The 14742-nt window shown below is 41.1% G+C and overlaps 1 protein-coding gene across 3 annotated transcripts; it reads right to left on the bottom strand.

Annotated features, from left to right (window-relative positions):
* Window positions 1–625: 625 nt before the first annotated feature.
* On the bottom strand, window positions 626–14333 carry LOC139376554 (leucine-rich, glioma inactivated 1b). 3 transcript variants are annotated; one of them, XM_071119281.1, is made up of 8 exons: window positions 13962–14333; window positions 13662–13733; window positions 12909–12980; window positions 12743–12814; window positions 7805–7876; window positions 7481–7650; window positions 2220–2384; window positions 626–2044 (listed from the first exon to the last, which is right to left on the bottom strand). In XM_071119281.1, the coding sequence occupies exons 1-8, from the start codon at window positions 14150–14152 to the stop codon at window positions 1224–1226; spliced, it is 1635 nt and encodes a 544-aa protein (XP_070975382.1). In that variant the 5' UTR covers window positions 14153–14333; the 3' UTR covers window positions 626–1223. The 3 variants fall into 3 exon arrangements, with proteins under 3 accessions (XP_070975382.1, XP_070975383.1, XP_070975384.1); XM_071119282.1 differs by lacking the exon at window positions 12909–12980 and having other exon boundaries at window positions 13962–14318; XM_071119283.1 differs by lacking the exons at window positions 12743–12814; window positions 12909–12980 and having other exon boundaries at window positions 13962–14318.
* Between the last annotated feature and the right edge of the window lie 409 nt (window positions 14334–14742).

Genomic DNA, 14742 nt, shown 5'->3' with positions numbered 1-14742 from the left:
GGACAGCTCCAGTGGGCAGCTCTCCGGGGTCATGGCTAGAAGGGATCCAGCGTTTGTCAAATTAACCTCAGATTTGACTTTTGGTAGCAGGTTAGGAGAATTCGTTTTGGGGTAGGAAAAGAGTTAGGGGTAGCTAAAATGCACAAAAAAATTAACTTTTGACGTTAATTTGTCAAAAGATGGATCCCTTCTAGCCGCGCTCAAGCAAATGACATACCGGTAAGGGGCAAGCCAGTTGGCCAACCAAAACGTTACCCTAAATACAGGTCTAGTTCAAAAAACGGTTCAACCTTCACCTTATTCAAAAAATATGAAAGAATAGTGGACATTATTGGGGTACTAAACTAAAGTGCTGTTCTTGTTATAGAATGAACAAGATTTGAATATGTGTAGGCCTGTGGAGGCTGGTGGGAGGAGCTATAGGAGGATGGGCACATTGTAATGGTTGGAATGGAGTTTTTGGAACAGGGTCAAACACAGTTTCCATACGTTTGATACTGTTCCATTTATTCCATTCCAGCCATTACAATGGGCCCGTCCTCCTATAGCTCCTCCCACCAACCGCCACTAGTGTAGGCTAATGCAATTGTGGTGTTTTATTAAACAAGGACATGAAGATAACGCATTTATGGTTTTATGAAATGTGTTTATTACTAGCCTACTACACATAAAATACAGCTAAATTAAAAACAAAATACACTCTTACTACAGATTAGAATACACATGTTTTTTGTAGTATTGCAGTTATATATCATTAGGTTAAATTCAAAATGTAATTTCAAAATCTAAAACTAGCTCCATATGAAAGATATAACATGATTGGAGTGGTCCCCTCTACATACAAAATGCGGTATCGTATAAATTAATTGGCTCATTATAAAAACGTAAACATTTTATTTGGCAAATTGTTTGTCAATTAAATGTTCAATTTAACATTTGAGTTACATTTGAATGTATTCTCGTTAATTTCTTTACCTAAATCACAGCTATTGTCGTAGTGTAGGGCTTAGTTGCAGTCAGTCAACAATTGCTTTGTCTACAAGGAAGAAAAGAGGAGAGTGCTGTGAAAGAAAGGGATACAGTAGATGTTTCTAGCAAGGCATTCATCAGGAATTCTTATTAGTGGACTATATCATGCATATAGCCCTACAGTATAGTCATCCCCTCCAGTGTTCAGTGATACTGCATTTATCAACTACACACTCCTTAATTGTTTTCATTAATTAATTATTACTCAGGTCAATCATTATGTGCTCGTATATCTGAGTTTTCCCTCTAAAGCTGGAGGCCAGCAGAAACTCTCTGTTGTCAATGGACACCACAGAGAATGCCCTTGGGGCCTGGATGTTCAGGTCCTGGAAGTGAACAAATTGGCCCCTCTTCAAATCCCACTGATAGACCTGCGTCAGGGAGTAGTCGCTGCCGAGGATGGCGTACTGCCAGTTGCCGATGGAGACTGGCTGGAAGACCATGGAGCCCCGCGAAGGCATTGTCTGTACCTCTTTGAACATGGCGCCGTCCCACCTCATCACCTTGGAGTCCCCAATAAAACGCGTCAGGCAGATGAAAAGATCACTCTTCACCTTGAAGTGCTTGACCGCATACACGTCCTCCATTTCGGGGATATCAGTGCGCCTGTCGAACTGCTTCAGACTCTTGCTCCACTGGTAGATGACAGGCCTCTGGGAACTGCTGGCTAGGATCAGATGGGGCTTTCCAGAGATCTCCAGGTACTCCACGTCTGTGTCACGGTACCAGAGATGGAGGGACTGGTGAGAGTAGAACCCATAGCCGTTCCACTTGTACACTGTGGTATAACCGGCCTTGGAGCTGTCTGCGATCACGAAGAAGGACTCACCGTCTATGAGGAAAGTCTCAATGTCATTAGGTTTCCTGATTTTTAGGATGTCAATATCCTGGATTTTGATGAATTTGTTGGCTGAAATGTCCCGCTTGTAAATGTGAGAGCCACCAAAGAGCTGGGCTACGAAGATGAACAGCTGATTATCAATCACCATGGGTTTGCATACCACAGTGGATGTACCTGTAAAACAAGGACCAAAAACAAAGTATTAGAACATAGGAACATGAAGTCAACATTTGCGAGAAACACTAAATACATATACACTATACATTTTAGGATGCACAAGATATAGTACGCCACTGTATTCATGGCATATCATTTCGATATCTAGTGATATAAAATAAACATTGCTCACTTTGAATGCTGTCATAGGTTCTGAAAACAGTTTCAACGTGATCCCATTCCAGGAAGCTGCACGTTCCAGTAAAGGGCTGGGCAAACACAACAAACGTATCCATACCAAAGGTAAAGGACTCCACTGAAATGGACTCAAACATCAGTGGCTGATAAGAGGCAAACTCTGCAATACAAAACAGATTTCATGTTTCAATGTTTATTCGACAAGTGCAAAACCGGTGTAAGACAGTACAGTGAAATTCTTACTTGAGAGCTATTTCCCAAAAATGAAGCAATAATAATGTAGATCATTGAAAATGGAATAAAAAAACAAGAAGTATGATGTAAGTTGAACATAAGAATGCAAGTACAGTGCCTTCAGAAAGTGTTCACACCCCCTGACTGTTTCCACATTTGTTTGTGTTACAAAGTGAGACTAAAATGGATTAAATTGTCATTTTCTTGTCCACACAAAATACTCTAATGTCAAAGTAGAAGAAAAATGTAATACCCCTTTGAGCATGGTGAAGTTCTTAATTACACTTTGGATGGTGTATCAGTACACCCAGTCACTACAAAGATACAGGAGTCCTTCCTAACTTGCCGGAGAGGAAGGAAATCGCTCTGGGATTTTACCATAAGGCCAATGGTGATTTTAAAACAGTTACAGAGTTTAATGGCTGTGATAGGAAAAAAACTGAGGATGGAAAAACAATATTGTAGTTACTGCACAATACAAAAGGCACTCGCACATCTTAGCTATCTTTTTTGAAGGTGCATGTACTGCGTGTACTGACAGTCATAGACCGTTTTGCCAACATGAAAGAGAGGAGGAGGCATTGACATTCACAGGGCCGGCTACAGGCATAAGCAAAATAAGCGGTCACTTAATTTTCATTTTTTGGAACTCCGTCTTGGTCTCAAATTACTATTGAGAGTAAGAATAGTAGAATACACCAGGTGCAATTTTTTACATGTGGTTTTGCATCCTTCAACAGTTTTTCTCTTAGTATGTCACTCACTGAAAAACACTCAATTAGCCATGCCAGCTAACAATTTTTAGATTGGTAGTTAATCTGGCTAGACTATCTAAACTTGTAGTATTTGTGGCCAAATACTGAAGGGAACGCAGGGCACATGCCCAGGGCCCTGACATCCAGGGGGCCCCCATTGATTTTGTCAGTCATTCTCACTCATATATCATATTAACATGGCATAAGTAATGACAAAATGTTTAGAATTGTAGGAAATTAGCATTTTTCTCTCTGCCCCATGGTAAAATTAGTCAAATTTACTTTCAATCCTAAATGTTTCTCACCGCTGTTAAGAGGGTGGCCACTAAAATGTCTTGCTGCAAGATGGGGGGGGGGGGGGGGGGGCAACCAACTCTAGTTTAGGGTACCCAAAAGGCTAGAGTCGGCCCTGGACATTCATCTAATGTACAAGTAGGGTGAGTCAACATGTTTTTTCTTCTTGCTCGCACGGTGCACACACACACACACACACACACACACACACACACACACACACAGAAATAAATACCATGGACTGCCACATGTTATTTAGCAATGTTGATTGGACTAAAACGTTTTTGGTATCTTTAAGTTTGTTTTCACTGTATTAGACTAAGCATAAAATCGAATTTGTCACATGCTTCATAAACTAACAGTGAAATGCTTACTTACGAGCCCTTCCCAACAATGCAGAGAGAAATAAAATAATAATAATAAATAATAACACGAGGAATAAATACACAATATTTTTAGAAATGTTTTGGCAGCGTTTACAGCCTCGAGTCTTCTTGGGTATGACGCTACAAGCTTGGCACACCTGTATTTTGGGAGTTTCTCCCAATCTTCTCTGCAGATCCTCTCAGACTCTGTCAGGTTAGATGGGGAGCGTCGCTGCACAGGTCTCTCCAGAGATGTTCGATCGGGTTCAAGTCCGGGCTCTGGCTGGACCACTCAAGAACATTCAGAGACTATTCCTGAAGCCACTGCTGTGTTGTCTTGGCTGGTTGTTGTCCTGTTGGAAGGTGAACCTTCTCCCCAGTCTGAGGTCCTGAGCGCTCTGGAGCAGGTTTTCATCAAGGATCTCTCTGTACTTTGCTTCGTTCATCTTTCCCTCGATCTTGACTAGTCTCCAAGTCCCTGCCACTGAAAAACATCCCCAAAGCATGATGCTGCCACCGACATGCTTCACCGTAGGAACGGTGCAAGGTTTCCTCCAGACGTGAAGCTTGGCATTCAGGTCAAAGAGTTCCATCTTGGTTTCATGAGACCAGAGTTTCTCATGGTCTGAGAGTCCTTTAGGTGCCTTTTGGCAAACTCCAGGTGGGCTGTCATGTACCTTTAACTGAGGAGTGGCTTCCGTCTGGCCGCTCTATCATAAAGGCCTGATTGGTGGAGTGCTGCAGAGATGTTTGTCTTTCTGGAAGGTTCTCCCATATCTACAGAGGAATTCTGGACCACTGTCAGTGACCATCGGGTTCTTGGTGACCTCTCTGACCAAGGCCCTTCTCCCCCTATTGCTCAGTTTGGCAAGGGCGGCCAGCTCTAGGAAGAGTATTGGTGGTTCTAAAATTCTTCCATTTGAGAATCATGGAGGCCACTGTGTTCTTGTGGACCTTCAATGCTGCTGACATTTTTTGGTACCCTTCACCAGATCTGTGCCTCGACACAATCCTGTCTCGGAGCTCTACGGACAATTCCTTCAACCTGTGGACTTGGTTTTTGCTCTGACATCCACTGTCAACTGTTGGACCTTATATAGACATGTGTGTGCCTTTCCATATCATATCAAATCAATTTAATTTACTACAGATGGACTCCTCTATCAAGTTGTAGAAACATCACAAGGATGATCAATGGAAACAGGATGCACAATTTTGAGTCTCATAGCAAAGGGTCTGAATACTTATGTAAATAATGTATTTCTGTTTTTTATTTTTAGTAAATAATGCAAAAATGTAGAAAAACCTGTTTTTGTGTAGATTGAAGATAAACATAAATAATTTAATACTTTTTTGAATAAGGCTGAAACGTAACAAAATTTGGAAAAAGTCAAGCGGTCTGAATACATTACGAATGCACTGTAGGTGGGCTACGAGCCACTGGTAGCTTGCGATCTACCTTTTGGAGACACCTGGACTAAGGTGTCTGGGATGATGGAGTTGATGTGTGCCATGACCAGCCTTTCAAAGCATTTTATGAATACAGATGTGAGTGCTACAGGGCCATAGTCATTGTGATAGGTAGCCTTTGAGTTCTTGGGAACAGGAATGATGGTGGTCAGCTTGAGACGTGGGGATTACAGACTGGGATCAGTAGAGGTTGAAAATGACTGTGAAGATGCCAGACGTTATGAGAACCGTCTGGCCCCGTGGCCTTGCGACTATTGAGCAGATTAAAAGCTTTACTCACGTCGGCCTCAGAGCGAGATCACCCAGTCCAATGAAATGGCGGGGGCCCTCATGCACAGCTTGGTGTTGTTTTTATCGAAGCGTGCATAAAATGCATTGAGTTCGTCTGGTAGAGAGGCATCGTTGGGCAGATCACGGCTAGGCCTTCCTTTGTAATCTGTAATGGACTGTAGCCCCTGCCACATACGTCGAGTGTCAGAGCCAGTGTAATAGGATTCCCATATTGTCCTTTCGTCTGTTTGATGGCTTTGCGGAGGTTGTAGCGGAACTTCTTGTACGTGTTTGTGTCAGCCATAGTGCCGGGGTTGGCTGTGGTAGCCCTGTGTGTGCAATATTTCTGTCCTTTATTTTAGCACTTACCTCAGTGTTAATCCAGGGCTTTTGATTGGGGAAGCAGCAAACCTTCACTGTGGGGAAAGCGTCTGTAATGCGTTTCCTGATGAAGCCGGTGACTGTGGTTGCCAGCTCGTTGATGCTATCGGTGCAGTCCCAGAACATATTCCAGTCAGATCTAGGAAAGCAGTCCTGCAGTATAGCTTCCGCTTTGGGTATCATTTATCTACCGTCATTGTAAATAAATGTCCACGGAACGCATCACAGGTACTTCCTGTTTGAGCTTCTGTTTGTAAACAGGAAGCATGAGTCATGATCTGATTTGCCTAAGGGGGGGATCATGGTGGGCCTTGTATGCTTGCATGTGGGTTGAGTAACAGTGGTCTAGGACTTTATCGCCCTTAGTGGCAAAGGAGACGTGTTCATAGAAGTTGGGAATCAAGTGTCTTAGTGACACGGAAATAAAATTACTGGCACCAAGAAAAGCAGCCTCGTACAGTTCGTTAAGTGCCAGCTTGTTGTTGTAGTAGGCCTGAGGTGGAATAAATACATCAACACTCTCGAGAGGTAGGAGGGTCTGCATTTCACCATCGTGGAAATTCCAAGACGGGTGAACAATACATTGTTGGTGATGAAGAGACATACCCCTCCCCTATTGATTTCCCTGAATCCAATGTCCTGTACGCTCAGTAAATGGAGAATCCACTGAGTTGGATAGCTGCGGGGGGTCTGAAAGCCATGTTTCAGAAAAACAGAATATTGCAGTTACGAGAGGCCCGTTGACAGCAAAGCTGCGATCAGTCTTCCATCTTATTATCAAGTGGCCAATAGAATACAGGGAAGTGGTCGCCGGTTTTCCCTTCGCCTTAGTCCCACCAGGATGCCCGCTCTTCTCTTTTTCGCCTGCATTTCCTCTTGGGTAGCCCGAAGATTGGGTCAGAGGTACACAAAGAGCCCAGGGCAGATGACTTGAAGTCGAAGTTGATAAGGATTACCATCACTACCAGAGAAGGCAACATTACTGGCATTCTTCCTTGGTGACTGTTTTTAGTGTTCTGTAGGCTACTCTAGGTACATACTCTACAGTATTAGTGTTATCATTTTCACTTTATTCTGACTTGTAATTCATTTACAGTCTTTGAGTCTATTGTGTAATGGCCACTGCTGAATAGCATGAAGCAGCAGTGGTTATGGAGATTAGCATTGCAAGGTGTGCAATGCATAGTCACTTTAACTCTTCCTACATGTACATATTACCTCAATTACCTCGACTAACCTGTGCCCGAGCACATTGACTCTGTACCGGTACCCCCTGTATATCGCCTCGCTATTGTTATTTTACTGCTGCTCTTTAATTATTTGTTACTTTTATTTCTTATTTTTTACTCATCTATTTTTTCCTTAATTACATGTATTTTTCTTAACTGCATTGTTGGTTAAGGGCTTGTAAGTAAGCATTTCACTGTTGTATTCGGCGCATGTGACAAATAACATTTTATTTTATTTTAAATAATTGCACCAATCACCTGCAGTTATGCAGTCAAAAGACCCGGGCACAAGGTCATTGATCAGTTTCCCTTGAAAAAGCGGGGGCCCACTGCAGAGGATCTGATCAACCATCGCATTGGTGGTATGCATCCACTCCACCAGCCACTTTAGTTTGCAGTCACATTCCAGGTTGTTCCCTTTCAGATCCCTGGTAAAACAGGTTAACACAGTATGCATAAATCAAAACCTGAATATTTTGAATGAAAATAAAACACTTTTTTTTGTTTTACATAAGTACACTTTAGATGGCGATGTTGCAGATTAAGCGGCTGGTTATGTGAAGAAAAGAAAAAAATACTCACACTTTCACCAAAGCATCCATGCCCTTGAAAACATCTTTGGGTAATGTACCCAGGTTATTATAGGCCAGGCTCCTGATTTAAAAAAAAATAGGAAAACATTGTGTTTTAGACCACAAAATACAGTATGTCCTGAATCAACACAATACATTGTGTCTGACTTCTAAAAAGAGTTGTTCTTGGAACTCAGCATTATGTTTCCCCCTGTCACTGGGTGGGCCCTGACTGTCACTTCGGTCCAGAATGAGTAAGGAGGAGAGGTTACAGAGCAGAAATCATGTTTTGTTTTGCACCCCAGGACATATTGTTCTTGGTTATAATTTGATTGTCAAGAGTACACAGTACACTCAGACAATCTACTGAAAATAGTGAAAGGCGATACATTCTTAGAATAACGATTCGGCAAACTTATATGTCCACTCATGTTTGTCTTTTTTTTTCTATACAAAGGAGTGTAGGGTAAAACGGGATGGTGGTGACACGGGACAGTTGTAACACTTGCAATTCCTCCAATCAGGAGCGAGGTAGAATCATATGATTCACTATGCACATGCTCAGTTTAGTCCTGAATCCTTATGTGAAAAACCAAGTCACTGTGATAAACTCTGCAAATTCTATTGACAGAAATCTGATTTTGAGGTAAGAAAGTCATTATTTTGACCGAATGTGTTTTTGTGATTGTATAAAAGTGTAGCTTCATTCACCGAACTTATATCAGGTTTATAACCAGTCTGTGTAGAGATATTTGATGCAAGTTAGCAATGGTAAAGTTTTAACATTTAGCTAAAATGGAAGCTAGCTAATGGCTGCAAGGGTCAGGGTTAGTTGTAACATGTTACAATTAACCCCGACTAAAACTGGATGTTTTTGGTACATGTTTTCTTTTACTTTCAGCATGCCTAGATCATGGAAAAGAAAGACAGACAGGGGAGTACCTCTCCACACTTTGAAAATAACGTAAAATGATGTAACAGAGCAGGGGGAATCAATCAGATCAGTTGCAAAGTTGTATGGCATATGTCATGTGATGCTGTGCAGATTCTGCAAAGAGAGAAAGAAACCACTGGAGAAGGGGTCGAGAGAGCTTGTAGGCTACCGTAGTGGAAACAGGGTCTTCGTTGACGAGCAGGAGCAGAAGTTGTCAAGAGTATCTCTTGAGGGCAGCTGATTTATGCCCACTGTGCCCACTGCTATCCATGCCACCTCTCCAGCTGCCTCCCAGGCCACCTCTCCAGCTGCTTTCCAGGCCACCTCTCCAGCTGCCTTCCAGGCCACCTCTCCAGCTGCCTTCCAGGCCACCTCTCCAGCTGCCTTCCAGGCCACCTCTCCAGCTGCCTTCCAGGCCACCTCTCCAGCTGCCTTCTAGGCCATCTTTGCAGCTGCCTTCCAGGCCACCTCTCCAGCTGCCTTCCAGGCCACCTTTCCAACTGCCTTCCAGGCCAACTCTCTAGGCCAGGTGGAAACGCCTGATTACTCTTCTGATTTCAACCCAGTTGATATACCCATTCAAGCACTCAGAAGGCAAAACAAATGTTGCTCTTCCTAAAAGAAAAACAGATCGAAAGAAGCAAGCCAAAACAAACCACACCAAACAACAACAAAAACTGTCCTGCTTCAGAAAAAAAAATATAAACAAATAAAACAGATTGAACCAGAAGATTCAGATTCCTTCATCGAGGAAAACTTCTGCATGGTGTGCATGGAGCACTTTAACAATTCCAAGTCCGAGGAGGTCTGGTTGCAGTGCTAGGAATGCAAATTATGGAGGCACCAAGCCTGTACCACTGTCGCAACTGTGACTGATTAAATGTTCAACATACAATCACACACACACCAGAAATGTTCAGGTGTTTAGTTTAGCCTAGTTGTTGTCTGGTTGAGAAAGACCATTTAGTGGAGGGTTAAATAACATGCCTAGTTAAAAAATATTTTAAAAAATAACATTTTTATTATTTATATTTATTATTATTTCTGCCAAACAAAATGTTAAACATGGCAATGTTGCTCTCATGGTCTCAATGAAGGCGTTCAAAAATGTGTTGCATGTCATGATTTATGAACTTTTTCAATCTGTTACAATTCACCCCAAGCACTTTTACAACTAACCCAGATCATGGGGTAGATTGTAACACTTCACTCCTTGTATTTAAGACAACACCATGCATTTGCAGTTTGTATATATAATAAAGTGTTACAACCATCCCCGGTCTCCCCTATTAGCAAATATTCTGATATGAAAACTGGAAGTATTCCCAGTCAGCGAGGTCACCAAGTTTACATAGACCCACCACAGTGTCCTTTGGCAACTTGATATGGCAGAAGTGAGGGAGGCTAACCTTGCTTAATATCACTGAAATAGGATTTGCATCATATGCAGTTTTCACAATAATACAACTGAGGTACATTTGCTTAATATTTGAATGTACCTATGGGAGGCCTCAGTGAACAATGGTTTTGATAATGCTATGCACCATGGGAAAAGCAACAGAGGTGCGGACTAGAGTCACATGACTTTGACTTGAGTCTGACTCAAGTCACAAATTTGATGACTTGAGACTGGATTTGGAAACTCAAGACGTGGAACTCAACTTTGCCTTGAGACTGATGACTTGAAATAATCTGGCCAGGTTGTGTAATGTTTTGTCATTCATTTTGTGGGACACTTACTCTCCATGCAGCCAGAGATGTTTGACCAATGACCAGACATCAGATTTGGCGAGCAAAGGCACATTTCCCGATTAGTGACCTAAAGCGCTTGTTTCATTTTCTCTGGTTTTGTTTGTCAAAAAACTGAGTAGTCTGTGTTCATATTATCCATATAAAATACAGTTTAGCAATCTGCAACGGATCTTTGCCAGAACAATAGGCTACCTGGTGATTTAATTGTTAATTTTCATATTTCAGATGATAGGCCTTGGTTGGGTGAATTATATACCTCAGTGGTGGGTACTGGTTATATGTCTAAAGATAACTAACCTAGCACTTCCTTCAATACTTATAGGATGAAGATGTAACATATTAAATCAAGTACAATATTTATGAGGAAGAAAAAGGCTACAGACAGACCATGCCTTCCAACTGATCCTCAACCTCCGCTGCATAGGTGTGTCACACCCTGACCATAGTTTACTTTGTATATTTCTATGTTTTGGTTGGTCAGGGTGTGATCTGAGTGGGCATTCTATGTTACATGTCTAGTTTGTCTAGTTCTATGTTCGGCCTGATATGGTTCTCAATCAGAGGCAGGTGTTCGTCATTGTCTCTGATTGGGAACCATATTTAGGTAGCCTGGGTTTCACTGTGTGTTTGTGGGTGATTGTTCCTGTCTATGTGTTTTCACCAGATAGGCTGTTTAGGTTTTCGTTACGTTCATTACGTACTTTATTTTGTAGTGTTTGTATTGATTCGTGTTTTACGTTTGTTTATTAAAACATCGATCGCAATGGACACGCTGCATTTTGGTCCGACTCTCCTTCTCATATAGAAAACCGTTACAAGGTGATAGGTGAGAATTGTCTGTTAATTGAATGATTAGAATATTCCGCCCTGAAACATAATTGTATGGAATTGATTAGAATGTATAAAATCAATAAATGTGTAGTCATAGTCAGAATTAGGTTAAAACAATAGGTCTTTATGGTATTTCAAACACAGACTGTCTTGAGCTTGGTGCCGACCTGACTAGAGATTTGGGAGAGAACTGGGAGTACGTCTCAAGGACAAAGTCACTATCTCTGTCGGCTGGGAAGTGAGACAGACAGTGTGCGTAGCAGGACATGTGTATGCGTATGTTTGTGTGTACGTAGGTTTGTGTGGGCGTGAAGTCAGTATAAAACGAATGGATTTGTATTCTTGACTTCAGAACGTTCCCGTGAATAAACATTTAACTTTGGTAGACTGGGCCTCGGTCTGTTTTCGTTTCTATCAGTATCTTACAAATCCTGATAAAACAGACAGAGGGTAACATAATTGAATTGGTAAATGAACAGGAGTATAGAATTCTCCTGACAAAAGGCTACTGGTAGGCGGTGACATTGCAAACATGAATGACGTTCAGCTCAAAATGCTGGTGGAAAACATCGTTTATTTGTGAATATTGCGTTTAAAAAAATGAATCACCATTTACGGCTGTAATGACAGGCAACATTCGCGCAGCGATTGTGCGCGCTTGTTCGACCTGTGCGCGTGCTTGTACGTGATCACCAAACAATTTTTGGAACTGCATGTATGGCAATCCTCTCCCTACAATTTGACGCAAATCAGCAATATGTTCATAGGTTCATAAACTCTTCGATCCGCAACATCTAAAAATGAGTATTTCAAAAGCTTGCGGGTCAAAAAGTTTGAGAACTTATGATTTGCTGTAAACTATAGGATCGGGTGCGTTGGATTGTCATATGCAGCTCCAAAATTGTTCGGTGATCAAAAATATTAGGCTAACTGTTTACTTTGCAATCTCACCCGCAATTTGGCATCAAGCAACAATTCCTAACATAGACCTACGGTTATTTTGGTAAGTCAATATTGCTTGAAATGCATCATTTACTTTTGAAGCTTGCATTTGGAATTTGTTAAAATGAATTATTACGTCATCAAAATGTGTTGTAAACGAAATAATGAAAATGGCTGTCTGGTAGCCTCAATTGACAGATATTTGTATTTGAACAAGTCATTGCATGTATAGATATTTTTTTTAAATCTTGATTTGAGACTTGACTTAATAAAAAACGTGTGACTAAGAATGCACGTATTGGACTTGACTCGAGACTCGACTCGTTCTACTTGGGACTCAACTTGAGACTCAGACCTTGAGACTAGCTTGTGACTCGAAAAATGTTCAAGTATGGTTAACACAATATGCAAATGACAAGTCCGTTGTTCTAACACATTTTCCATGATTTCGGATTGTAATCAAGTAAAAAAGGACATTCTTATACTTACAGGTGTATAACTGCTTTTAGGCCCCGGAATGCATATTGTGATATTGTTGCAATTTTGTTGTTTTCGATAAACCTGTGAATGAGTTAACATTTAATAACATATTTTGAGATTTAATCATCATATGATGCATTTGAGGATCGTATCCAATAGAGAGAGTACAACTCACAGGTACTCCAGATGCGGTAGACCTAGGAATGCATCCTCATCAATTGAGTCAAATGTGTTGGCAGTGAATAGGCTGTTAAGAAAATAGTTTACATTCCATCATTTCTATAACATTTTTTGCTTTTACTCACACTTGAATATAAATATTTCACATTGTGGTTGAGTTTCCAAGCAACCCACTGCTAAAAAAATGTGAACCACTTCATTTTCATGTAGCCTAATCCTTCTGTTCACACTTGTAATGTTTTCTTACTCTGCGTTTCCAAAACAACTGTTTCACAAGCCTATAACAATAACATATGTGGTCCCAACATAACTTGTCATAACATAGCCTATTCAGTATTATTCATATTGCCCACAAACTCTTGACTCATTTTGCATCATTAGGCATGAGGGAAACCACCATGCCACAAATGCATGTTTTCCTGAAATGTTTTCACACTATCATATCATACATATGATATATCATATCATTTCACACTACCTATCATGGTGAGATATGGGTGGGTCCTCAGACAATCGATTTACTGCAGTGGAGTAACAGTATTCCCGAGAAAAGTTTTTGGTTTCATTTCATTGGGCAGTTTTTATTTCAGATAAGCAGCCAATATCCTACGCCCCACTGAGTTCATGTAGTGTGTTATTACATAATCCTGCTCTTCCTCTGAGGGAGCAGAGCTGTGCTTTGTTACTGCACATGGACCATCATGTTAACGTATATTATAAAACATCGTTTAGTAACGTCAAAACTCACAGAAGATGTAGCGCTGGAGAGTGTAAGAAGCTTCCTCCAGTGATTTGGGTGAATCCTGATTTGAGAAAAGATCTGAATAGAAACATGGTACAAAAGATTAACGTTATTGATAATATATCAACCATTTCATTTGATTGTAGCCGTACATTATTTAAATTAGCTGCTTTGTTTGCGGTGCTATTTATTCCATTCAACATGTTCCTAATACTCGACAAAAGAGATCATACGATATCCCCATCATAATGCCATTGCCAATATTATTATTTAAATAATTTACAATATTTAATTCCAAGCACTTACAAGGAAAAGACATCAGGTGGAAAGCTGTGAGGGACCGATCTTATATTTTCACACAATGCATTATCTTTGGTGCACGTACAAGATGCGGGGCATCTAGGTTGCTTCACTCTTCTGCTCTCCGCTAAAAGCAGGATGGTGGCGACGCAAAGCAAGACCGTGCATTCTTTCAGGGTTTTGTTTCCATATCCCATCCTTTTGGTGCTCTCTGGTGACAACCAGTCCGTCGAAGATTTCTGAACATGAACCTCAATTAAATATCCAAACTTAAAATGTTTCAATGTCAAATCTTGAATGTCTGTATTTGCTTCGAGTTATGCAGTGATGCATGCAGCTTGTATCTCAATGACCAGGCACTCATCCAAAAGATTCGTTCTGCAAGGCGCAGTATGTAAATGCAGGACAGGGAAAATACGGCAAACGTCACCGATCCTTGGACGGATTAAAATCCTACAAAATACGTTGTCATTCCAAAAGTGAAAATGTACACAATGTAGGCTACACAATTTTATATTGTGTATTTTTGTAACTAGGTTGGCTCTGTGTTTTATTATGAAGCTCTGACTGAGCATCTATTTGGCTTGTGCATATATATATAAGAAACGATGAAAGCCTCAGTCCCCGGAGAGAGAGCTCAGAGAGCTGCGCTTATTTTATGGCTAGGTGGTATGGAGCCCCACAGTGGAGGTGTCCTAGTACCCATAAAACGTAGCTGTTGAACAGGAAAATGGTTCCAATTGTTTTTCCACCATTCATTTTTTCCATAAGGGACTTTAGAAACACT

This window comes from Oncorhynchus clarkii, chromosome 20 (genome assembly GCF_045791955.1).
Source record: "Oncorhynchus clarkii lewisi isolate Uvic-CL-2024 chromosome 20, UVic_Ocla_1.0, whole genome shotgun sequence".
In the NCBI taxonomy this organism is placed as follows: domain Eukaryota; kingdom Metazoa; phylum Chordata; class Actinopteri; order Salmoniformes; family Salmonidae; genus Oncorhynchus; species Oncorhynchus clarkii.
Note: the sequence above shows the minus strand (reverse complement) of the source record. Positions and strands in the feature narration are given on the sequence as shown.